This window comes from Lepidothrix coronata, unplaced genomic scaffold (genome assembly GCF_001604755.1).
Source record: "Lepidothrix coronata isolate B3197 unplaced genomic scaffold, Lepidothrix_coronata-1.0 Scaffold0, whole genome shotgun sequence".
Taxonomy (NCBI): Eukaryota; Metazoa; Chordata; class Aves; order Passeriformes; family Pipridae; genus Lepidothrix; species Lepidothrix coronata.
The window spans coordinates 10,807,199-10,831,487 of NW_016690180.1; the positions used below are offsets into that span (position 1 = coordinate 10,807,199).

The following is a 24,289-nucleotide window of genomic DNA, read 5'->3' on the forward strand; positions in this document are numbered from 1 at the left end:
ATTTGCAAAATAATGTTCTCAACAGTGACTGAATAATTATCCATCATAATGAAATTTAGTGGACCGTTAACTTAAATCGTTACTGAGAACTTATTGTTCTAATACTTCAGAGCCATTTCAGCCTAATTCAGATGGTATATCTTTAGCAGCAAGTGTTATCATTAACAATTCGATGGTTCAGGACTTAATCCTCTATTTTTAAATTATTTTTTGCAAGCCTGATCTTGTAAGTGTCCCAATTGGCCTGCTTGCATTTCATAGTTACTCTAAGTTACTAGTCAATATTTTAGGTAAGTGTAATCCTTGTCAACCACTCAACTTCAGATTTCCTTCATCCATTTCCTTATTTGGAAGACTTCACTGGCAGCTGTGATCTGGCAGCATTGCAGCAGTCCTTTTTGATCGTTTTCCCTGGACTGTGGCTAATTGATCCCAAAAGTCTGTGTTGGTGTGTTGATGCTTCAGAAGCACAAATGATCCTCCATAGATCATCTGACAATTTCAGTGGAGTTTCTTTTTTCCACTGAGCCATATATTTTCTTTGAGTTCTGACAATTGTGGTTGAGCATTCATTAAGCTTGTATCTGCACACTGACAGAAAATCTGGCAGTTGAAATTTGTTTCGGTGGTGATCACATGACTAAATATCTGTTAAATTAACCTAAGTACACAATATAGTCTTTGTGCCAGCCAATTCACAGGCTTGCTGCCTAGTGTCCCAAAGTGCTTCGCAATTCTCCAGTGCTTTGTGAAATGCCAGCCCAGCTGAATTCTAGGAATGTTTGTGAGCAACTTTCCAAAGGACTTGGCTTCTTCTTCCAAAATTAGATTTCCCTTTCAAAAAAACCCAGTGTTGCTACCAAAAGGCCTCTCCTACCTTGCTACTACAAGGATTTTTATGATCTTTTCCTTTCCACCTCCTGGGTACCATTTTCCACCATTCTGCAGACCTCTTCCAAGTGGCTCTTCAGTATCAAAATTTACAGCAGAGTTTCATCCATACTCCTTCTGGGAATAGCATTATCTACTCATTACGGACTGCATACAAGAAGAGAGGAAGCGGAAAAGGAGTTACATTAAGAGGATTTGCCCCATTTCTAGGTAATTTTTCAGATCTGATAAAATTGCATTAATTGCAGAAGAAGAGTTTCCACTCCACAGAGTATCTGGATGTCAGCAATGCAATGCCTAGTGACATCACTTATGCAGCAAAGATGAGAAGAACATCAGCAGAAAAAGAACTTCAGAATGGGAAAAGTAATGTTCTTGGGTATCTGTAAACAAGCTCATCCACTATTTGGCAAGTTAGATCATCAGCATGATTCCTGCTTTTCCATCACCTATTGGAGTAGAAAAGTTGGAAGCCAGCACTGTGATGTGGAATGTGACATCTGCCTGTTGCTTTACAAAGTGCCCAATCCACACTACTGTCAGATGGTGGATGTAAGAATGTCATAGTAAGTTTTGCTCAGCTCCCACTTTCTTCCATTGTACAGGGTTATTGGTGGAAGGAACATTACCATCTTCTGCCCTTCAAGCAGAGATGTTTTCACAGTTTTAGCTTGGCAGTGGGCAGCACAATTATTTTAGTGTGCCAAAATCAGTGGATTTACTATTCTGTCCTTGTTACTAGCTGATTTTGAATGCACCTCATGCCTTTGTTCATAAAGTAGCCTAAGTCATCACTGTTTGCATCATAGTTTGACTGCCAGAAAGGCGACTTCATAGAGTGAGTCTGAAAACAGCCTCCATATCAGGATCTTGCTTTACTGTATCGTGCGCTAAATTTGTGAGTATAAAGGGGAGCAGATGGCTGAAGCCTGGGAGTAGGAAGCTGAGATAGAATCAGTGCCTGCTATGGCTTGTTCATTTGCCCGTGGGAACCAGGAGGGACAAATTCTGAGGGATGCTCTGGCAAAATCTTTTATGCAAAATACCCAGCTACTTTTTGCTTAAGTATATGTTCTTGCTGATTTGAAAGCAAAAAGCTTATGCATTATTTCTCTTGTTCCTGGTTTCTACTTTCTGTAGCTCCTATTGCCTGCCCCTCTTCCTTGACAGCTCATTGTCTAAAGTTTCATCCTTCATTAGGCACCTTGGCTTCCTATATTTCCAAGAATGCCAATAGGAACATATATGTTGAACAAAGAAAAATAATCAGGAAAACAGTTGTTATTTTGATGTCAAAAAGGCAGTGCAAATAATGCAGAATACAATACTGAAAAAAAAACTCAGCTTTTTACTGAGACCAGTTACGTAAAACTATTTACAGATATGCAGAACTTTGCAGTAACAACATGAGGTGAAGAAACCAGAGTAGGGAGGGGTGGGTTGTATCTCACCTGGAGGGCTGGCTGCCCAGATAGTGCTGCTTGCACACCTTTTCAAGGCAGAATTCCAAGACATTACCAGACATTACCTGAATGGGGTGATGTGACAAATGAGGCAGAAAGGTGTAATGCGCCAGGGGTTGAAGAGGCTGCATTTGATTCAAAGAGAGGAAGACGTCACAGCTATGGCTGTAAGTGCCATCATTGCATACTGCTTTCTTGTACATCACTCAGTTGTCATCACCATGAGCTCCTGCCTCTCCTTTATAGACTCTTTGCAGGCTCATATTATTGCTGACAAGGAATCTGATGCTGCTGGTCCAGCTCACTTAGTCTTGCCCTTCCAGTTCTAGGATTTTTCAAATTCAGTTCTCAAGAATCAATCACTATGAGACTCGCTTCTCAATTTCAATGGTTGCTCCAAGTATGCTTGCCACCCTTTTAGCAACAGCAGGCTGTTTGACTTTGTCCAAGAGCTGTTTGGCAAGAAAATAGAAATGTTTGGCAAGCAAATAGAAGTGTTCGGCACTCCTGCCTCAGCTTGGCAGGAAGAACCTTCCTCTCTGCTATTGTGTAGTTGCCATTACTCTCCTCTCTTGTTTGAGCCAGGACTAATGGTAAGCTGTGTCTGGTTTTAGGATTTCAGGATCTCAGATCCATTTTCTAGAACAATGGCTAGTCTTGTGTGCTCTGTGTATGAGACATATTGGCAAGGCTGCTTAATGGTGTTGGGAAGCTGCCTCTGCTTGTTTCGAAGGTGGCTTGTTCCTGGTGAAGGGTTAGGAGGATGGCTGAGGGAAAGCTGGGAGGAATGATGCAGCTAACAGTTAATAATTCTGCCTTGACTACCCTCTGACACCGTTGTCTAGGCTAGCTCAGTGTTTGGCCAGAACAGCCAAAGTATACTTCAAGCCAAGTGTACCTTGATGTTGCTGATGTTCATGGTTCCAGTTGCGGTCTAAACTCCTGGACAGGTTGTCAAGAAACCTGTTCTCCCAGGAAACATTGTAGGGATGTAGTTCCATATTTCCGAATTAAAGATAAAATTTAGCATCCCTCGTGCCCTACCAGAGATTCAGTTCACTGGATTGAGGTATGCAAGATGATACAAGCCCTGCATAGTTTAGCTGTTTTGTGTGATGGCCTGGCTTTGTGTCAGTGCCTTGCCTGCCTTTTCAGTATTGCCACTTGTTAGTTGGGTGCTAAGACAAGAGAAAGGGCTGAAATATGGGAAAGGAGAGGCAAGATTCACAGCAAGTCAGTACTGCATGGCACAGCTAGACAAAGGTAGCCTGCCTGCTGCCTCTCAAGAAGTGGAATGGTTATGTCCTAATTGAGCAGAGGTAGCCTACCTGTGTCTTTCGGAGAGAGGTAGATCTGCACACCAAGGATGGCTGGATGCACAAGGCTGCCAAACTGGCAATGCACCCGAGACTTGGCAGAGTAACGTAGGCCTGACACCAAAGACTAGCAAAAAACTTTCAGGAAAAAGTCTGTAGCCATGAAAGGAGACTTAAAAGTCCCATTACAACTGCAAATAGTAATGAGAACAGCCAAGCTTACCCCATATGTGGGTCATATGAGACTCTGTGAGTTATACGTGGGTCATATGTGGCACTGGCGCCACGAGGAGTTATCAACTTGAAAGCACTCAAAACTTCCGTCCAACCTTCTTTTCTCACTGTAATTGTAGTATTGTCCTTGTTTCCTGGCTTGGAGGAGGTAAGCCAGCCTTTGAAATATTAGAGGACAAGATTGTCTTCCCTGTAGAATCCCAACTGCATTCCTGCATGGTATCACTGTTCCCAGGACAGGATGTGGTCCATCTTTCCATAACACCCATCCTTGGCTAGGCACAGGTAAACACAACTGGCTGACAGAGAAGCCATGATCTGAAATTTTCCTTTTTAATTTCATTCCACAGCATCTAAATGCATATTTTGGGGGATGCTTTAATTGCCGAGAAGCCCGTGAGTCATGAGCTCCTTAACAGGCTTTAGATTTCTAGATGAGAAACTACCCTGTCGATTCCCTCGTACTTCGGTGGGGATGGCTAGGGGCAAGCGGCCGAAGTGACCGTGTCTGTGACGGGGGCACGGAGCCCTGGCCGTGGGAGGCTGCGGCGGGTCCGCCGGCACACCTGGCCCCGGAGCAGGCACTGTCTCCGCGTCCTCTCAGCTGCGAGCTACTGGAGCTTTATTTTAAGGCCGACGCGCTGCCGGGAATTGCCCCCGCCCGGCTGGCCGGGCTCCCGCGGCCGCGCACCCCCGGGCCCGCCGCTACCGCACCGTGCGGTCGAGCCACAGCCGCCGCCGCCCGCAGCAGGGCTCGGGCCCCCGTGCCGGCGGAGGGGCGGGCGCGGGGGGCGGGAACGCGCGGCACCGCCCCGGCCCCGGCGCCGCCGGGAGCCGGGATCCGGCAGATCCGGGTCTCGTGGCGAGGGCTGACGTGTGAGCCGGCCCGAGCAGCGGGGCCGCGCCGCGGGGCCGCCCCTGCCCGCCCGGCCCCCGCCCCGCAGCCCTCCCTGACGGCGGCCGGAGCACGGTGAGCGGGGGCGCCGCGGCGGGGCGGGGAGGGCGCGGGCTGGCGGCGGCCGAGGGTTTGCGCGGACATCCCCGCCCGACCCCCCGTCCCCCGGGCGCGGCGCGGGCCGGCAGTGGCGGCAGAGCCCCCGGTGGGGGCTGCGGGGCAACTTCAGCCTGTTGAAGTGCAGAAACGTCCCTGCCGCCGGCGCTTCGCCGGGTGCCCGGGAAGGTAAACACCAGGAGAGCCGAAGCCGCTCCGCTCGGGACTAGGCAGCTCTCGTTTTTTCCGAACCAGAGAAACGTCTTAACAACTGTTCTGATTTGGGTTGTTCTGGTTGTTGGGGTTATTAGTGCAAGGTGGCACTCTTCTGTCGATTCTTGTGGGGTTTTGTTGGGTTTTTTTAAGGGTCTCAGTCTAATACTTTGAGCCAAAGGGGTTTAGTTTTCACTCTTGAAAGAAGCTGGAAGGGACGTGCTGAGACCAGGGTATGTACTTCCAGGCTGCTCCCCACTTTTCAAACAGAGTGCAGCTGAAGTGGGAGAAATGGAACAATGTCCTGTGAAAGATAATCTCGGGAAAAGGACAGTGTCACACTGCCATTAATTAAAGATAGAATTCCTGCCAGGAACTCTTCATATGTGTGCTCCAAGATGTGATTCCTAGGGAATCAGTGGGGAAGGGGTATATTGGCCTTGGAGGTGACAAGATATGGTCATTCCTCTGCTGCTGTCACCGTGCTGGGTTCCCCAGTTGTCCTGCCCTGCAGCTCAGCAGCTGCCTTCCATGGCAGTTCTGAGGCCTTAGCTAACCACTGCTTCTGCTGAATGCGGTGCACGATCTACATCAAAAACTTGTTTCCTGGCGAACACTTGTTTTTCTGGTCAGGTGTCTTCAGGATTGCCTTTTAGATTGAAGGCTGCTTGTGTGGTAATACTGACTGAACATCCATGTCTATGCACGAAGAAAAGTGTTGAAAACCATCTCTGCTTTTTAGAGGTGAGGACATCTGACTCTTTTGGTCTTAATAGCATATTATGTTAATGTCGTTAGTGTGCCTATTGGGGAAGGTCTGTATCTCTAGTGAGTATTAGTGGGTTATGTATTAGAAGCCTTTACATGCCTGGCTATTTGAGTGCCACCCACCTTTAGTCATTGCTGTTCCTTTCCAAAAGCAGACATCGGCTCAAAAAATCAGAAGTGGGGGATATCAATTTTACTTTCTTATTTCTTCTATATACAGTGAGAGAGAATAAATCCTTGATAGATCCATCCAATTCCTGTGACCTAATGAGATGAAAGAAATTAATCTTTGGTTTTAAATAGCGACTGTGTTGTTGACAGCGAAGTTTGAAATGGTAGAAACAGTTGGCAAAGTAAAAGTGGCTGTAATGTTAGCATTACTGACATTAGTCAGTTCAATTCTGAGCACTGTTACTTCCCCTGCCACTGAGGTGGGCGATTCCAGTGTCTTTGGTTCTTTTTGCAAGATTTACAATATTTGCCTAACTCTTGAGTGATAGAGTTCTGTATTTTAAGTCTTTTAAGTTCTTTTTGTATAAGGAGCTAAATAAGTGTAAAGTCATACTGGATGTGTTACTGGTAATTCTGCAGTGTATTGTTGCATGTGCTTCTCTAGAAGGCGGGGGGTCATTCCTGACCCACCCAGGTCTGTAAGTTAGGGGTTCTGCTTTAGAACTGAGTAGCAATTCTGTAGCTCTGGGTGGATCTTTTTTTAGCCTAGCTGGATATTATTTTGCTGACTGTAGAAATAAATATAATGGAAAAGGTTCTATGAAATTCCTTATATTGTGCACATTGTGATGATTTTGCAACACCTTACACAAATCGCAATCAAGTCCATTAAATTCCAAACTACATGGCCCAGTTACATGGGCAACATTCTGCAGTCCACGTTCTTTTGTTCTAAGGGGAAAATAAGAATAATAAAATAGTTGTTAAAGAAGTAGTCTACATAAAAATTATTTCAAAATGCATTATGTTTTTAATAATTTTTTAAGTACTGTACTGCTTTCAAAAGGTTGGTATTTGGTTTTGGAGAAAGTTTCTAACTGAATTCTGTTTTGGTTTTTAACTTCTCATTTCCTACTTTCATACATTTTGACTTCAGAATCAGTGGTGTGTGAATGTTATTTGCGTAAGAGATGTATAATAACACTATGTTTGTGTTTCAGAATTTTCCCTCATAGGTATTTTAGGTTCTTGACGTACATTCCTAAAGACCAAGTTCTGTCTCTGCTGAAGTTTGTCATACCAGAATTTGACCTAGCAACCTCACGAGTCTTCACAGGGCCAGTACAGTGAAAGTAGCAAGATCCTCTCTTCTCATAAATGCGTGTGAATGGAGAAGGTTACAGTGCCCTGACCATACCAAGATTCAGATTCTTACTCCGTATGTTTTGGGTGTTTATCAGATTACTCATTGCAACAAATACAAAAATGTTTTGGCAGATGCATTTATACATAGAAAAATTGATGTCATCTGCCCATATTCTGCTTGGGAAGAAACTCTAAGAGCCTGTGAGCCTACTTTGCATACACGCTATTACACACTCTACATATAATTTCATACGTGCTATTGATACACTTAACACTTGATGTAAACAAGCTTTCTGTTTTAACTTCTTAGGTTAGAGATTCAATTTATCAATAAATACAAATCCATCTAGTTGTTAATGAGGCACCTGATTCTGCAAAATGCTAGTATGTCTTGGAAAATCCAAGTGCTCTCAAGCCCTCTGTAAGTACAGTGGAAGCTAAGAAAACTTTCTATGGCTGTATCACATAGCTGAATCTTGCAGTCCTTGTTCAGGTAAAAAGAAAAAGGAATTATTTTCCCAGAAGAGCTCCTTCAGCTTGTATGCCTTGATTCATCAATAGCTATCTTCCCCAGTTCCCAAGGAGCCTCATTTGAAGAAAAACTTCTTAGCTCCTAATTATGAAGGAATACAGTCAGGGATATGAGAAGGATCAGTGTGTGTTAGCTGTGCTAATCTTACTTCTACTGACAAAACATGCTATCAGTACAGTGGAGAAATATGGTCCTATCTGCCTCTTTCCATCCCATCACCTATTCCACAATATTTGCTGAGGCTGGGGCAAGAAAGAGGTCCCTTAGTGAAGATTGATATGGCTTTTCATGAAAGATTTGAAGACGCTTGGCATGATTGAGTGGTTGTACATTTGCATGGTTATTAATTGAACAGATATGCTTCAGAAGCTTTAGTCAAAGTGTCTAACTGGTATTTTTACAGATAATGGAACAAATTAGTCCCATTTGGGTGGGAACAGATAGAATTACACTTGATAAAAGTTTTCCTCATTAAGATTAGTTCTGATTCTACTGCAGCTTTGTATGCATTAAAAACATGCCTTTCTGGAGCTAAATATAGTTTCATTTATACTTTATAAGGCTGCTAGACAAATGTCAGATCCAAAGGACTGAGCTCTCCTAGGAAAGACAAGATATTTATCAGAAAATAAACCAAATGTAGCACCAACCATTTACGTGACATAAGCACCTGCAATGCTCTATTTGTTGAATCTTTGTCAAATACAGACCTCTAGTATTAGAGTTTTGGTCTTTTCTGTTCATATATTCACATATGAATGTTCATATATTTTCTGTTAGTTAATCATAAAATCTTTATTTTTAGCAAGGCAGTGTTTTTAGAGAACTTGATAAAATAGTTTATGTCTGTTTTGATGCATATAAAAGTTATTTAGGGAAAAAAACCCCAGCTGTCTGAATAAAATTACATGAAGATATGAAGGAAAGTTGTGAGTTAGCTCTTCAAACAGTTGAACTAAATCAAGCGTGAAAGAAAGCTTCCTGGTGTGAGTGGCCTTAGCTTAACAAGAACTCCTGTGCAAATGTTGTTAGGGGTTCCTCATCCTCATATCTATGTGACATTGATCAGATGGCACCTGTGATTAAGCACACCTATTTGAAAATACTAGGTAAGCCTTTTATTAGATTGCTCTGTGAAATGTAGAAATAATCTTAGACATAGGCTTTTTTGAGCCATGGAGATTGTCGGATGCTTCATCTTCAAGTTAGTACCTAGAGCAAAAGCGTGTAAAGATGAAAAATACCTTATTTTCTGTGGTAAAACTATAGAGCTGAAAGTGAGACGTGTGGCAAACAAATCATGATCTTGTGAAACAGTACTATAGATTTTCCTTGTGCAAATTAGTGTAATGGATTTAAAAATCCGTTGCTAGTAGGTGCAGGGGAGAGTTGTATCATTTGCATAGCACTTTCCTTTTGAGAATCTAAACTAGTCTGTGAGTCTGCTAAATTAGATGGATGTTATTCTCTGGTAAAAACTGGGTCGTCTTTTAGCTAAACATATGTAAATAACCAAGCCCAGAAATCCTGTTAATTGCTACAGATTCCCTCTGGTATAAGTACTGATTAAAAATATTCTAATTGATAAGCTTCAAATTGTTTACTGCAGGTATGTAGAAAAACTGATTCAACTTCCATTGAACTTGAAGACAGGCACTCGCTAGCTTCAGATAAAATTTGATCTGGCCTAAAGGGGTTAGGAGTGGGGCTGCCAGGGAATAGAGCTGCTTTCATCTGAAAATTGAAAATCCTGCTATCTTTCTCAGCATGCTGCTACCCTGCTAAATCTGTTTGCTCAGTGGCAAGTTATTAGAAACATATGTCATCCCTGAAGAAAAAAATAATGAAAATATTCCAAAGAATTTCAGTATAATTTTCTGTTTGTATGTGATTGAAGTAACATTAAGGAATAGTGTATTTTTGCAGTTTTAAGGATTTAGTAAGGTATTTAATAGTGTAAACAATTGTACTCTTACTAAACTAGTAACAAAAAACTTCATAGCTCATGGTTTAGGGCTGCACTTGCTAGCTCAATATGGTGGAAAAGTGGAAAAGGTTTCATTTTTATTTGTTTTGAAACTGTACATTTTTTGTAAAGGATTGAATAAGAGTTTGGGGTTTTTTTAATGTTTAGTTTTGCAAAGAGGTGAAATGTCTAAAAATTCCTGAATGATTGACCCTCAAAAAAAATAGCTCAAAATAAGGAGTTCTTGCAGGCCACCTGAACTGCAGTAGCTCTCTGGGTGCTCAGCATTAGCTCAGGGCAGCTCTGAAGTGTCTGAGCATAACCTTTTTCTCTTACAGGCTGAGCAAAGTCATATTTGCTCACAGTTCCCATGGGCTAAGGGCACGTGTGGGGACTGTTGTCACAGCTCAGGTGCGCTGGGGTGCAGTGGATTTGTTATTGGTAATTTGCTCATGGGTTTGAATCCCAAGCCTCGCTGGGTGACCCTTAAAGTTGGTTCCTCTTTGGGCTCTCAGGTTGCTTTTGTGCATTTGAACATTTCTTGATTCATAAATCTTGGAACAAGAGCAGAACTGTTCTATAGATAGCTTATAAAGCTTGTTACAGGAGCATACTTTTCTTTATACTTAGTCTTTTAAAGTAAATTATTAGTTTTGTATTATGAAGCCCAAGAGTTAAGTGCAAAAGATTTCTAGGGTGGGATAACCTACAGCAAAGTTGGGTTCTCTGTTCTACTCCCATGGTGAGACTGGCGTGAGATGCGAACCTCTTCTGTTTTCCATCTGCAAGGAGTACTCTTTATTCTAGTTTCCCTGCAAAAGTAAGTCTGCTCCCTGGAAGGCCTGCTCCTCTTCCGTGTGTAGCCATTTGTTCAGAATCAGGCCTGCCAAAGCACTGCAACAAAAAGCCTTTGGCTCTGGTTGGCGTGGCACAGCGTGGGCGTGCTCTCGGGACTGGTGCAGAGGTGCTCTCAGCAGGGATTTCAGACTCAGAGTGTGTTGCTTCCAGCAGCAGTGCATCGCTCATACAGCTGCACGGGTGCTGAATTTAGGAGATGGGCAATTGTTTGGGAATGGGAAGAGTAATGCCAACAAGCAGTGCAGCAATCTGTAACCAAAAGCAGGAGAGTAAGCAAATTTGCCTAGGAGCTGGCTTTTCTACTTACTACTCAAGTGGAGGATCCCATGAAGGTCAGTGAGAGTTCTTGCCTTACTGATGACCACAGGAGAGGGCTCCCAGTTTGCTCTCTACACTGGTTGAAATACAACGTTTTAGTAATTTTACAGAGGACAGCTCACCCTTTTGCATTAACCTATGTGAAATAAAATTATTAAATAACCATTAGTCACTCAGCGCAATAGGAATAACTTTGTTGTCCTAGACCATTGTCACGGTCTCCTACACTAGAAATAAATGTTAAAATGAAGCTGAAGCATTTATTTAGCAGAAAGAGGGTATTATTTTTGGACAATGTTCTGTGTCATTGACATCTTCTCTTAATTAGCTTTCATATTCTGAGAGTTTTCTTCCAGAAAAATGTCATCATTTTAACAAAAGGATGACCAAAGCTGACAGCTGGAGTTTGATAATAACATTCTATATGAAATATCAGTAAATGAATTCTAAAATAGCTGGACTGCTTTTTTGGTCCATGACTGGATGTGCATAATTAGCTGCTTTCTAAGTGTTTTGCCCAGAAGAAATGTTAAGCCACCTGCATGGGAATAAATAAATAACTTTTTTTAATCTTGATGAGTCTTATTAGCTCCCTTGGGGAATTCAGTTTTGGTCACTGATATTGGCCTTATTGCCTTTGGAGCCTGAAATCTCTCTTTATCCTCACATACTGGGGTCATGGGCATAGTGGGCCATGAAAGGGAAGGTGGGAAACAGCACTGGAACAGTGAGGGGTTTTAATGTGTGGGTTCTCATCCTCTGAGAGTTGTACTTGTCACTGACAGGATTTAACTAAGCTGAAAGAAGCTTCTGCATAGTCTTCTGCATTTCCCTGATATACCATTCTGTGTTGAACAGATGCACCTCAGCATACCTGTAACCTTGGTTAGCCCAGGCCAAAAATAGTAAGTTTCCTGCCAGGTTCTCATTAGATCCTGCCACTCTTTAAAGTATGTGAACTGTTTCATGCACTTCACTACAAGAAGGGTTGTGATGCTTGGCTGTGAAAGGGCTTTGACCATAATTGTAAGTTTTTCGTGCTGTGGTTCCTTCTTCACTGCGCTAGGTGCTAGTGCTGTTGGCAGAGTCACCAGAAGAGTTTCCTTACCCACTCTGAGCAACTCCAAATGACCATTTAAGGGTGAAAATGTCCAGCAATGCTCACAATGTTGTGGTGGTCACACAGTAGTAGAGTTGTACTGTGGGGACAAAGGTTGTACCAGTGCTCCAGCAGTCTTGTGAGACCACCAGAAAAAAAATATCAGGAAGGTCCTTAGCACTTCTCAGTTCTTAGTCTGTCGCTACTCAAAAGCATGTCACAGTAGTATCCTTCAGTGGTTGGCTCAGCATTTCTTAGTTTCTTTGGCTTTCCTCCTATTTTTAAGGAGTTGTTTTGTGTTATATTAGGATTTGTAAGAACCACCAGATGGATGACACTGGAAAATTAATTAGTCGTTTACTTACCAAGTGATTTGTCAGATGATAGCAAAGTTACCCACTAGTGTGCCTTGAGCAGGATGTGGCTAGGTAAACAGTTCTCTTGTGGAGCTCCTACTGGTGTCTCAAGCTCCTATTTGACTGGTGTCAACTTGATGTCTGTTGAAATCAATAAGAGCACCACCAGTTGCAGCCGTCCCTGTGCATGGTTAAGCACTGACTTTTCCATGAGGAAAGGAACTGGCTTAGCTTAATCTGCATTGAAAAGTTCATCTTAGATCTTGTTAATTATCCTGAGAAAAGTTGTAGTGCAAAAATACACTTGCCAACTCATTAGGCTACAGCTGGAAGTCCAGGGAGACATGCTGATGCTTTCAAATACAAAATCAGGAGAGTGGAGATGATTGCTTTATATCCTGAAAATGTTGCTAATGTCTAGGAACCCCCTTTGGTATTGGCCATCAAAATCATTGCAGCTCTTTTCCCTAGAAAAGCTAAATGAATGATCTGAGCTGGGACAAATAGCTGAAGAAAGCTGTAATTGGAGCCACACTTTACTGTGGCAGCACTCCTCCTGGCAGGACCATTTATAGCCTGCTGTTTTGCTTTTGCTGCCCAGTCAGCCAGTTGGGGGTTTTTTGTCCTGAAAACTCAATTTTATGTCCAGGAGGAGGCCTGGTAGAAAAAGATTATCATTAGTCCTCTAGAGATCTGTGGCCATGCAGAACTACTGGATCCTGGTGCACTGAAGCCAATGGGAGTGCTAGTATTTGTTCCAGTAAAAGTAGGATGCAGGTGTAAGCGTGAAAGAGATGATGGGAGAGCCTCTCTTGCATTGTTAATAAAAGGGATTAAAAATTAACATTATAAAAAAGCCAAGTATAATGTTGCAGTGTTTCAGACTAAAGGCAATATTTACTTGAACTATCTAAATTACAGTAATAGAGGAGAACAGATCCTTGGAATGTTTTAATTAGTATCAATTTGTATACAAGATTCTTCTTTTTTACAAAAGCTATTTTTAGCCTTGTTTGAACAGAGGAAGTTGCTTTGTAAAGGAAGTTTTCTTAGAAAATTTCAAGCTTATTTTCGCTAGTTTTATAACGTGGATAATTAAAAACCGTTGGACAAAAAATACAGACTACCTCTACTGGTTACTTATGTCTTGGGGCCCTTGGCTTCTGGCTTAATTTTGATTAAGTCTGGTATCTATGTCTTTAATGTGGATTCTATTGCCTTAAAATCGTGCATCTGTTGAGTTCAGACAAAATACCATTTATTTAAAGTACTGCTTATTTTTCTTTTTATTTTTCTCTATATTTCTGTATTTCCTTTTGTGATGTTTCTTCCCTATTCAAATACTAATGCTTTTGTTTTCTTTCACCGCTCTGTAGTTTTATCCTGTGTTTAGTTATTCCCTACCTTTTCTTTTTTAATGGCTCCGTTACCATTTCTGTGTTGTTCCTCTTTTATATTGCTCTGGTGATAGGAAATGTGCTGCATTTCTGATAGTAGTAATTGAAAAAACTAGAAATTTCACAAAGCTATTTGCAGGTAAAATCAACCGGTCCTACATACGCATACATCTGGTTTGTTTTGTTAAGAGAAAAACCTCAAATCCATGCATGTTATTTTTCCCCTCTACGCTCTAATCCAGTCTGAAGAGACACATGATGCAGACATTAGTGGGTAAAATTCCCTGTGCTGTCTTACTCACAAAGTTCAGCTGTACAACTGAAATAATGGGAAGTTAAATAATAGGTTAGTGAGTTGGATGTAGGTAGTTCATCAAAAGACTAACAAAACACTCAGGATGCTGTGGGATGGTGGGTGTGCGTGAAGTACAAATATTATAGAAGATGGAAATTAACAGGGAAATGCATTATATAACAAATACAAAAAATTCTGAGTTTGTTTGGGTTTCAGTGGTTTTGAATATTTTGGCTCCTCTTGGTTGGTTGGTCACTAGTAAACAATATTTCCCTGCTGCGGACACCTTTATCTATTATTTTACTGTACACCTAATTGATATTGAATTGGACTTTGTATGACTAGAGTTCAGTGAGCCCAGAAGAGGGGCTCACTGAAGAGGCAGGATTAGAAACAGATTTTGGAGTAACCACTTGTACCCAAAGGCATTTTGAATTACCCAGTCAGCAGAGGTGCCAGTTGCCCCTCGAGTGCTGGTGGTATCCAGGGGGACAGAGGGGCCAAGGAGGAGAAGAGAGTCCTATAAAAGCAGTGATCAGGAGCTTTATAAAGAGCTCATCTTAGTCTCTTGTTTTAACTGAAGCGAATTTTCACCCCCTGGGTCAATGGGTACTATAGTCACACAGTCCCAGTGCCTGGTAGTTTCTTTGGGACAAGACGTGATCTGCAGGATTGCAAGGCTGTTATGTTGTGCTATATGAGGCCAATGTACAGGTTGTTTTAGATTCTAGAAGAGAATACTTGGAGGTCATTTGGAGATGGGTAAGATTATACAGAAGAACCAAACTTGGGGCATGCTGTAAGTAGAATAATTACAAAAAGGGTCAGGTACTGCAAGAAAATATAGATGCTAAGATGGCTTAGATGCAGGTTAAAAGGCAAGAGAACAAATTCTTTTTAAGGAAACCTGGATCCTTTAGTAGATGATGGAAGAGTATAGGAGAGAGGGTTTCTGCCTCTGACAGTAAAATAAAATAGAACATTATGTCTTTTGGGCAGTGAGTCGTTTATGACTTTTGTATATGACTTTTATTCTTTTAACCCTTTATAATTTTTCAGAATGCCTGCAGAGGCATAAGAAGTAATTTGCTTTCTTTATATATTTTTATTTTAAATTTTATACATATTTTCACTTGTTCTGACACACTTCTCCCAAACTGAATTCAGAAGTAAAATTAACTTGATAGCTTCTTAGAGGTATTTGCCAATTGTGCTCTGAGTTATTGCAGTTGGCTTAAAAACAGCAATGAGGAATTGAATAGGGTTTTGTTTCTCTTTAAAGTAGTGGCAATATTCTGTTACTTGCCTGCTCTACTGTGAGGTATTTTGCTCCCAAGGCTTTCTTACCTTCAGTCTTCAAGAAAATAGTAACACACCAAAAGTAGTTCTTAGCAGAGGAAATCTTCAGCCATTGTATTTATTGTGTGATGATAGTCTACATTTTAAAAGTGTCTGGATCCAGGAAAGAAAAGGGTTAATGAGCTTAATGCTTTGATGCTTAAGATGCCCAGTTTAGTCCATGACAAATCTGTAGTAACTCTGATTTATGTATCATATAGAGTGAGCATTTCTTTGAATACCAGAATGATAAATACTTTTACAGTCTTTTATAGCAAGGAGTAGAGATCACCAGTATGTAGACTCTGGCGATCTTGCTAATCAGCATCCATCATATTCAAGTTACGCTGGAGAGCATCAAGCATATGGAAGATTGGCAAAAATTCTTGTTTGTCTTCGTGATGGAAAGGAATTTGGTTTTGTAATTATTAGAGTGGAGTGAGGCGGAGTATAATTTCTGTCTCCCAGAGCTCACCAGCTGCCTGCTATTTACTCAGGAGCATATTGGGAAATAATGTATAGTCGTTGCAATAATTTAAAATACAGAACAGTCACCAGGTACAAAAAACACCCAACCAGAGTGTAGCCATAAAGATTCTGTTTCTGATAGTAGGGTGTATAATATATAACACACCTTTAGGGCTAGGAGCAGGGAAGGTAATAAAAGAAGAAACAATTTACAATAGTTACTAGAACTGAGAATGCTGTTTTTTAAATCATGACAGAATAGAAATATTTTCAATATGGCTTCATTGCCTACAATTTCAAGTCAAAAGGTGGGCTTTTATTTCTATCTTAAATCATCAGAGACCATCCTCCACTTTGCTCCTGAAATACTGTAATTCTAACTCCAACCACAGTATTTTAATTTCAGTAGTACTGTTTATGATTGTCTCTCTAGGCCTCTTTAGACTGGAAAGGTTATATTGACTCTTTGATGGTACATCACATTTGTCCATGTTTACTAGTTCTCTCCTTTATTGTGCTCTCTATCAGTTTGCTTAGTCTAGAGACCATAATATATACCTTCTCAGCTGTTACCAGAGAAAGCTTTGGCATATTTACCAACTGTGACTTCCAGCTGTTTGTAAACCCTGTGCTAGCAGTAATATGGCCAAATCATATGGTAATTTTAAATAGAATAAAAGTAACTCTCAGCCAGAGGGCTTGCAGGTATTTGATATCCTAATCTTACCAATTGCTGTGGTCTTAGCAGTTACTCTATAAATTCGAAGGAAAACAAGGTGACAATAAACAGAGAAACATACGGAAAAAAAAAAACAAGTAAAAGACAACTACAAGCATTTTCTTTCTTTATCCAGGTCATGAGGAAAAGAACAGGGCACATCTTCCCATTTTCTGTGATAGATTGTATGTAGAACAACTGTATTTGCAAAAGGTGGAGAGCTCGTGTGACACAGCAAAGAGGTCGGAGCTGAGCAGAACAAGTTAGCCGCTGACGTGAGATCAGACAATTGCAAGTACTGGGAGGCAGGCAGGAAGCACATTGCAATTCTGGAACAGGATTTTGATACAAACAGACTGCCTAAGAGCACACAGTGGAGCCAAGAAATCCTGCTTCATAATGTATAAAAATCCTGGTCTCTTATTCTTAGACAGAGTCACAAAACATTAATAAGCTTTAAGATCTGTTTATAGAGCTTAGTTGATATTTAGTACTTTATGCATTGAAAGTGTGTTACGAATAATACAGTTAAGCCACGAATGGCTTACACATGAGAGTGTAATTTTACAAGTCAAAGTTACATAGTATTAGAGTGTTTCTCTCTTCTTTATAACTGGTCAGTCACGTGTAAAATCTCCATTTCCTCCAGTTCCATGAAAAAAGTAATCGCATAATGGGGAATTAGCTACCTGGATTTTAAGCATAATAAAATAACCCAATTTTAGCATCTTTATCAGGGAAAAACCTAATGCTGTTCCCAAATTACATGGTCAATCTTCGGTCCTTTGCCAATGGAAGAGTTTGTTATAGGCTTGGAGGACGGAAAGATAAAGGGTTATTCCACCTATGTGAAGGTGGGATAGCCTGTGAGATCTTTTGTTGAATGGTTGGATGGTTGGATTTTCCTTGGCGATACATATCCTGCTTTAATTAGCTCATTAAGGTAACTGGTCATGTACAACCCAGTACCTTGGGGTAAGTTCCTTCTAGCACACCTCTGCTTAAATTTATAATATTATATGACAGATTAATTTTTATTATTTATTGTCTAATCTTTTTCAGTTGTAGACTCTGTAAAGAATGTTAGCCTGGTTTCATTGGTTATGACTCTTATCCGATGTTTGGTTTTCTTGTGGTCTTCTGTAATATAAGCATTCATCTGTTAGTTGCTGTCACATTGCACATGATGTGTTACTGACCCCTAAATTCTTTCAAGTTACGATTAAATATTGTTTCTCAACCTCACTTGTTCAAATATCATCTCTTGGATGTCAGCATTATATCCAGAGAAACCATTTTGCACTGTTTAGCAATCAGTGCTTTTATCTGTTCCTTGCGCTAAGCTAGTTTTAGAAAAGCTATTCTGCTTGGCATGGCGTATCATCCAGGGAGCTTGTGTAGTTAAAGCTTTTTTTCTATTGCTGTCATGTGGTTCTAGTGGTTCTGAGATAATTTCATGAAAGTTAGTGTAGTAGCTTTATAATTAACTCTCAAAAAGAGTCATTAGATCATCTGCTGTGATCTCCCCTATATTGGAGAACATACCTGAATTTGGGTACTCCTGTACTCAATAACCTGTATTTTACTGAAGCACATCTGAATACATTGAGTGATGAGAAATCCATTTCTCCTTGGGCAGTTTGTTGCACTGATCAGTTACTGTAATGGTAAAATTGTATGCCTTGCTTCTCTTTTGAATCTGGTTGGTTACAGCTTCCAGTTATTGATTCTTGATCACCTCTTCACTGAAGAACTTCTCAATACGCAGGCCTGTTTTTCTGTTCAAGGCTACTTGTACGCTATATAATCAAGTAATTTCTCATTTTCTCACTACGTTGCCAGATTTTGCTTTCTTAGCATCTGGGCAAAAAGTGTTTCCTCCATCCCTTCAATTTTATTTTTCCTTTTTCAGTTTTATTTTTAAAAAATGGAGACCCTAGCCAGTTAAGGGCACTGATGTTCAAACTCCATAATGAAGATACAGATATGTCTTACCTTCTTTTACTGTCTGACTCTCTCTACCATGGCAGAGGGTTATTCAGAAGAGTGGTAGGCAATGGCAGGGGAAGGACTTCTGAAATGCATTTGCTTTTTTCTCTCTCTTTCTTCCCCCAAGAGGGAAGAACTATTATGGTGATACATTCTGTTGAATGAAGACATCTTATAGACATCTTTCTTCTAGTGACATTAAAATGCTTATGTGTGATCAAGGCTGTAATTTTTGTAGGCAATGACTGCAGAGCACATCTGTTGATTCAGCACACCCTTATCAAATGGCTGGAACCTTCATAAACTACCTGTTTTTGGAAGTTGAGAGGTTGTATCTGCTCTGTGTTGCTGCATTTGTTAAGCTTGCCAATTATGTCACAGTAGGGCCCCAGTTCATGCAACAGTAGCAGCTGATGCCAAGTTAACAGAAATATTTTGAAAGTATGGTTTTGTATAACTATAATATACTCCAAGAGTCCTTATTTGAGAGGAATCAATCCCTGATTTGACCACAAGGGTAGAAATGCCTTGTAGTCTACTACACATTTTGGTCCTCAATTAAGTCAATGAGAAGTTATTGGTATATAGTAAAGATACATTTGTACATGCTTGGCATTTCTGGTGTGAGTGGTGTCAGCAGGTGGATAACCTAGAATTGATTTCCCACTATGTCCATTACAGCTTCTTTGACCATTCAGTATTGCTAAGTGATTGACCTAGTTTTTTGATCTAAAATTAGTGTGTGTAGCTCCGTTTTTAACATGTTTCCAAGTACATTCACTTTTGCACCACTGCTGCTTGCATTCATTATACAAGGATGATTGTTTCCTTGTTTCCTTTACCAAAGAACTTAGTGGGTTTTAAATTATTTTCCTGTACGTTGATCTAGACGGAGAATGCCAGCAGTTTATTAAGGTTTAAGAGTACAAGTTCCCTTGGCCTTTCAAATTGTATATATACACTTAAGAGTCCCACTATGCAGATGAGAGACAAAAATTTAATCGTTGTGTTTCTTGTTTGTTTGGATGTATTTCATTGTGGTATGTGGGAAAACCCAGGAGAGACACACAAAGTCTTGCAAAATATTTATTTGGCTCTCTAAGGAAGCCTGTGTGAGACAGTGCTTTCAGCAACATCAAAATGTAACTGCACATACCAGACTTCTTCATTCAGACTGCCAAAGGAATAATAGGATTACCCTGCTTTGTTTTGCTTTTTCATCCTGGCATTACATGAACTGAAACTTGATGTGTGAGTCTCTGGAAAATAAGGTCAGTTGAAAAAGAGTTCATTGTTGTTTTATTCTTCTTAGGTGTTCACAGACAAGTTCAAGTTTATCCAGAGAACCATGGCAGAAGGTGGATTTGATCCCTGTGAATGCATTTGCTCACATGAACATGCAATGAGAAGACTGATTAATCTGGTAAGGATAACATGAGGATATTTGGAAGGGTGGTTATTCAGACATTACTTCAGCTTTTGCAGATTTGCAGTTACTGATGCTTTTGATTCTGCTTATTCAGTAGCATGTACAGTTAGAATCTGTGTATCCAACTCTCTGATGAGCTTTTGAATAGTCCATACAAATGATAGCTTTCTGTTTATTTCCCAGAGCTTCGTTTTGACAGCATTGACAGTGTTTCTATTTCAATGTTTCTTTATATGCCTTTTTGAGATTGCATAAAACCAAAGAATTACCCTGCAACCTCTTTGATGTCGAGGTGATGCCACACATTTGAGGTTCCATGTACTCATATGGCAAGATAAAAATGTCTAAATTTTTAAAACTACCCTTTAAAAAATTCTGAAATTGAAAACGCAATGAGTTTTGAGTTTGGTTTGTTGCTATGTCATTGATATGGTTGAGCAACTTCAAGCAAGTTGCTTTAAATTGCTCTGTGACCTGTAAAATAGCAACGTTTCTTTGTTTCTGTATTGAATTTAAGTTCAGTGTCTATTGAAGAATAAGATACAAAGTGCTTTTTTTTTTCCTAAGTAAAAGTATATATTTTTTTAAAACAACACTAACAATTATGAACTGTGAGCATTTAGGTGAACTTGATTACAACTAATTTGGTTAAACTGTTTTTTGAGATGGTGCTATACATCGGCTTCATTTGATGTACTTCTGCTTGTCGATATTCATAAATTTGTTTTTATTATATTTTCTTTCTTGAGGCCTAAATTAATATAATTTTAAGTACATAAACTACTCAAGGCAATATGTGTGAAGAGCATCCTCTTTAGGATCAGGCCCTTCTTCAAGAGGTTTCTTGTCAGTATTTTAGGAAGATTATCAGGAAAATGTGGCATTCACTAGCCTATGATAAGAGTAGAGCTAATATGTAAATCTCCAAAGAATATATGTCTAGGAATAAGGAATCATAGAATCAGAATATCCTGAGTTGGAAGGGATCCACCGGGATCATTAATTCCAGCTCCTGGCTATGCACAGGACAACCCCAAAAATCACACCATGTGCCTGAGAGCATTGTCTAAATGCTTCTTGAACTCTGTCAGGCTTGATGCTGTGACCACTTCCCTGGGGAGCCTGTTCCAGTGCCTGACCACCCTCTGGGTGAAAAACCTTTTCCAGATATCTGGCCTAATTCCCCTGACACAGCTTCGTGCTGTTCCCTCGGGTCCTATCGTTGGTCACCAGAGAGAAAAGATTGGTGCCCACCCCTCTGCTTCCCCTCATGATGAAGTTGTAGACTGCAATGAGGTCTCCCCTCAGTCTCCTCTTCTCCAGGCTGAACAAGCCAAGTGACCTCAGCTGCTCCTTGTATGGCTTCGCCTCAATTTGTGTGCTTGCCCTTAAAATGAAACCACTTCCACATGCTTTCATCCACAAAAGAAGAAACTTTTTAAACAGCACTTTGCAAGTGGTATATATATAACTTGTTCTTGCAGATGTGTGGGTTGCTCTCGTAAAGTCCTGGTTCATGCTGAATGTTAGATCTTGAGTGTCCACACTTTATTAGCCTCGGAGTGCATTGTTACACTATCTCATCTGGAATACCAGAGGAAGAGCCTAAAGCCAGGCACATGCTGTACCTGTGTGTACTGTTGGGGAGCTTGACTGACCACATTTTCCAGAATTACTCTGCTCAGAGTAAGCAGAGTTCACCACCCATGTCCATAATGTAGCACTGCAGGGCTTGTGTCATTATGTTCTCACATTGCACCCCTGGGCCTATGCACAGAGAATGCTGTCTCCAAAACACACAGGCCACACTGGGAGCCAAAATACTCCAGGCCAGGCTCTCTCAGTGGGAGGGCTGCATCAGTGGCTGCAGCTACTGGGCTACTCCATGCAGTGTAAGGTGGGTGCACCTGGATCATTTGGGGACACATTAGTTCTGTGTTGCAAATGGGCAGTCACCAAGAGCAGTCTAATGATGTTCCTGGGTAGTTGCAGAAATGGAGTTTATTGCTCAGTACCCATCTTCCAAAAGGATCAGTTAGCACTTGAAACTGTGAGGAGTAAAGGGAAATGCCAGATTTCATCTATCCTAAAAAGCAAAGCAGGTGCTCCTAAATATTTATAAGACCAAATCACTAGCTAGGGGAGTTCAGCAGAATTTAGAATGGAAAAGTCTCAGAAGTCTCAGTCAGCAGCCAGACTATCCTCAAGTAACCTGTCACATGATTTTAGCAGATTTGCTAAACCATTATTATTGCATCTGTAACTTTTATACTTCAGTAAGAGTTTTCAAGCTGTTGTTTTGTCACTCAATCTTACACAACATAATAGGAATTTTGCTATTTGTGTTAAAAAGAACACTTGGACATTGGTTCTCAAAGTTGCTGAACCCCACAAGTCTCAATGGAGACTGGGTGCCCACCACCTCTTTTGCTGGATCTCAAAACCTTTACTCCAAAATCGTTGTGATAAAGAAAGCTAGACAATCTGTTGCTGTTCAGTCTGTGGGGGTGAAAAAGATATCCAAACATGCTGTGTGCCCAGAATGGTTCCCTATACTACTTAGTGATTGATTTTTTTTTTTTTACCCTATATTGGTATAAACCACATCAGAGCACATTTGAATTGAGTTATAGCTGGGAGTACTTGTCATGCTTTTGGACCAAATTGTATAACAAGGTATTTTCAATTATCTCCAGACTGAGCATTGTAAATCCAGAAGTTGAGAGATGAGATCAAATTTAACAGAATAATAATGTATTTATAGGAGATGCCCAAGTGTGAAAATATACTTTTAGGATCCTTCAATCCAGTAATGACACTGTGCAAAACCGCTATGATTGATGTAGGTTTTTTAACTTGCATTTGGGTTAAAGTAAGCTAATTTTTACAGACTAATTTGTTTGTACCTATCTAGAACTGATAAGAATTAAGGCTTCTGCTAATGAAGAAGGAAGGCATGATGTATTCAGTCATGGCTATTATGTGTAGAGTTAAAAATACATATTCAAATACACAGGATTTCTGTTAGAGTTAACTGTATGGGAGATTTGAATGACTCTGCTATTCCAAGGTCAGCAGGAGGTCAAAAAGTCTGCCTCTGGAACCTGAAGTTCTCATTTTAGTTTCCAACGTGATACTTTTAACTTCTAATTTAATTGGTCTATTTACTTTGAAACTTGTAGAAAATGTTATTTGGCATTCAAAGTACAGCCTGTGGTTGAATATAGTTTAAATATAGTTTAAATCTCTACTTGAAATGCAGACTTCAGTTCATCTCGTAGTACAATTAATGCTTATACAGTGAAAAAAGAGAAGCTATTGTCATTTAAACACTATTTCCTCTCTGCTGTTAGCGACACCACAGAAAATTACCAAAAGAAAGTTGCTTGTTTTTAAAAAGTCCAACTCTTGCTAAGTTCTGTGGCTTGATTATTTATCTGTCCTTCATTTTGCTTGACTAATCAGGGCTTTGTTTTGTTGGCTTTTTATCTTCTTAATTCATAATACCATGAAGATTTTATAGAGATATACAGTTCATGAACTGTATATCTCTAGTGCTCATAATATTTTTAAAATATATTTTGCTGCTTATTAGGTTAACTGGGAGATATTGTTCATACACACAGTTCTTAGAATTTATATATACATGCTTAAGTGGCATTGAATTATTTTTTGCTGAATTATTTTTTGCTGAATGTTCTGTCATTTTCCTCAAGTGGATTTTTCAGGGTTCTTCTTGCTGTCAAAATATGAACATTTCACACATGTAAATTTCTGTAGTATGGTCACTGTAAATAATAAGCAGATGTTATGATCTCTAAATATTCCTACAAAACACTAGAAATCTAAAGTTTCTGGCTGTGACTTCATAAATATCATTTCTAGTATGTAATTCCCACGACACCATCTGTTACGATTTGCTGGTGCTGTGTAACAATTTGACTATTGTATGTTGAGTTCACTGTTTACTCTGTGGATATAGCAGATAATTGGAACTTCCATAAGAGGAAGTAAGCATAGAAGGAAAATACCACAAGACTTTAAATCTTCTGCAGATACACAAGAGTTTTCAAAAGACAATGACAGGTCTGTTAGCTTGCATGATTTTATCTCCTGTTCGGTCTCTTCCATCTGCAAAACTTATTTGGACAAGAAGACAAGAAGAGCCAAGTTCAGGAATGAAGAACAACAAACGACATCAAGTAATTTTGTTGGGAAGAATCTGTCAGACAAGGGGACAGTTTTTTTCAAGTCACAGTGAAGAACATTCTGTGGTATCCAGAGGAAATTGTTCCTGTCTTAGTTTTGGCAGATGACAGCAGATCTCTATATG

At 40.2% G+C, this 24,289-nt stretch overlaps 1 protein-coding gene across 5 annotated transcripts in view; it reads left to right on the plus strand.

Moving 5' to 3' along the window:
- The window catches only part of SMIM14 (small integral membrane protein 14), a 54,769-nt gene that overhangs the window by 10,158 nt on the left and 20,322 nt on the right, over positions 1-24,289 (plus strand). For 2 of the 5 annotated variants that reach the window (XM_017817878.1, XM_017817797.1), the window contains exon 3: positions 19,840-19,950. In XM_017817878.1, coding sequence (XP_017673367.1) covers positions 19,840-19,950 — 111 coding nt within the window. Of the gene's footprint in view, positions 1-4,820; positions 4,875-4,982; positions 5,085-5,741; positions 5,853-19,839; positions 19,951-24,289 lie in introns of those variants that run through there. The other 3 variants (XM_017818054.1, XM_017817963.1, XM_017818135.1) reach the window with 3 other exon arrangements.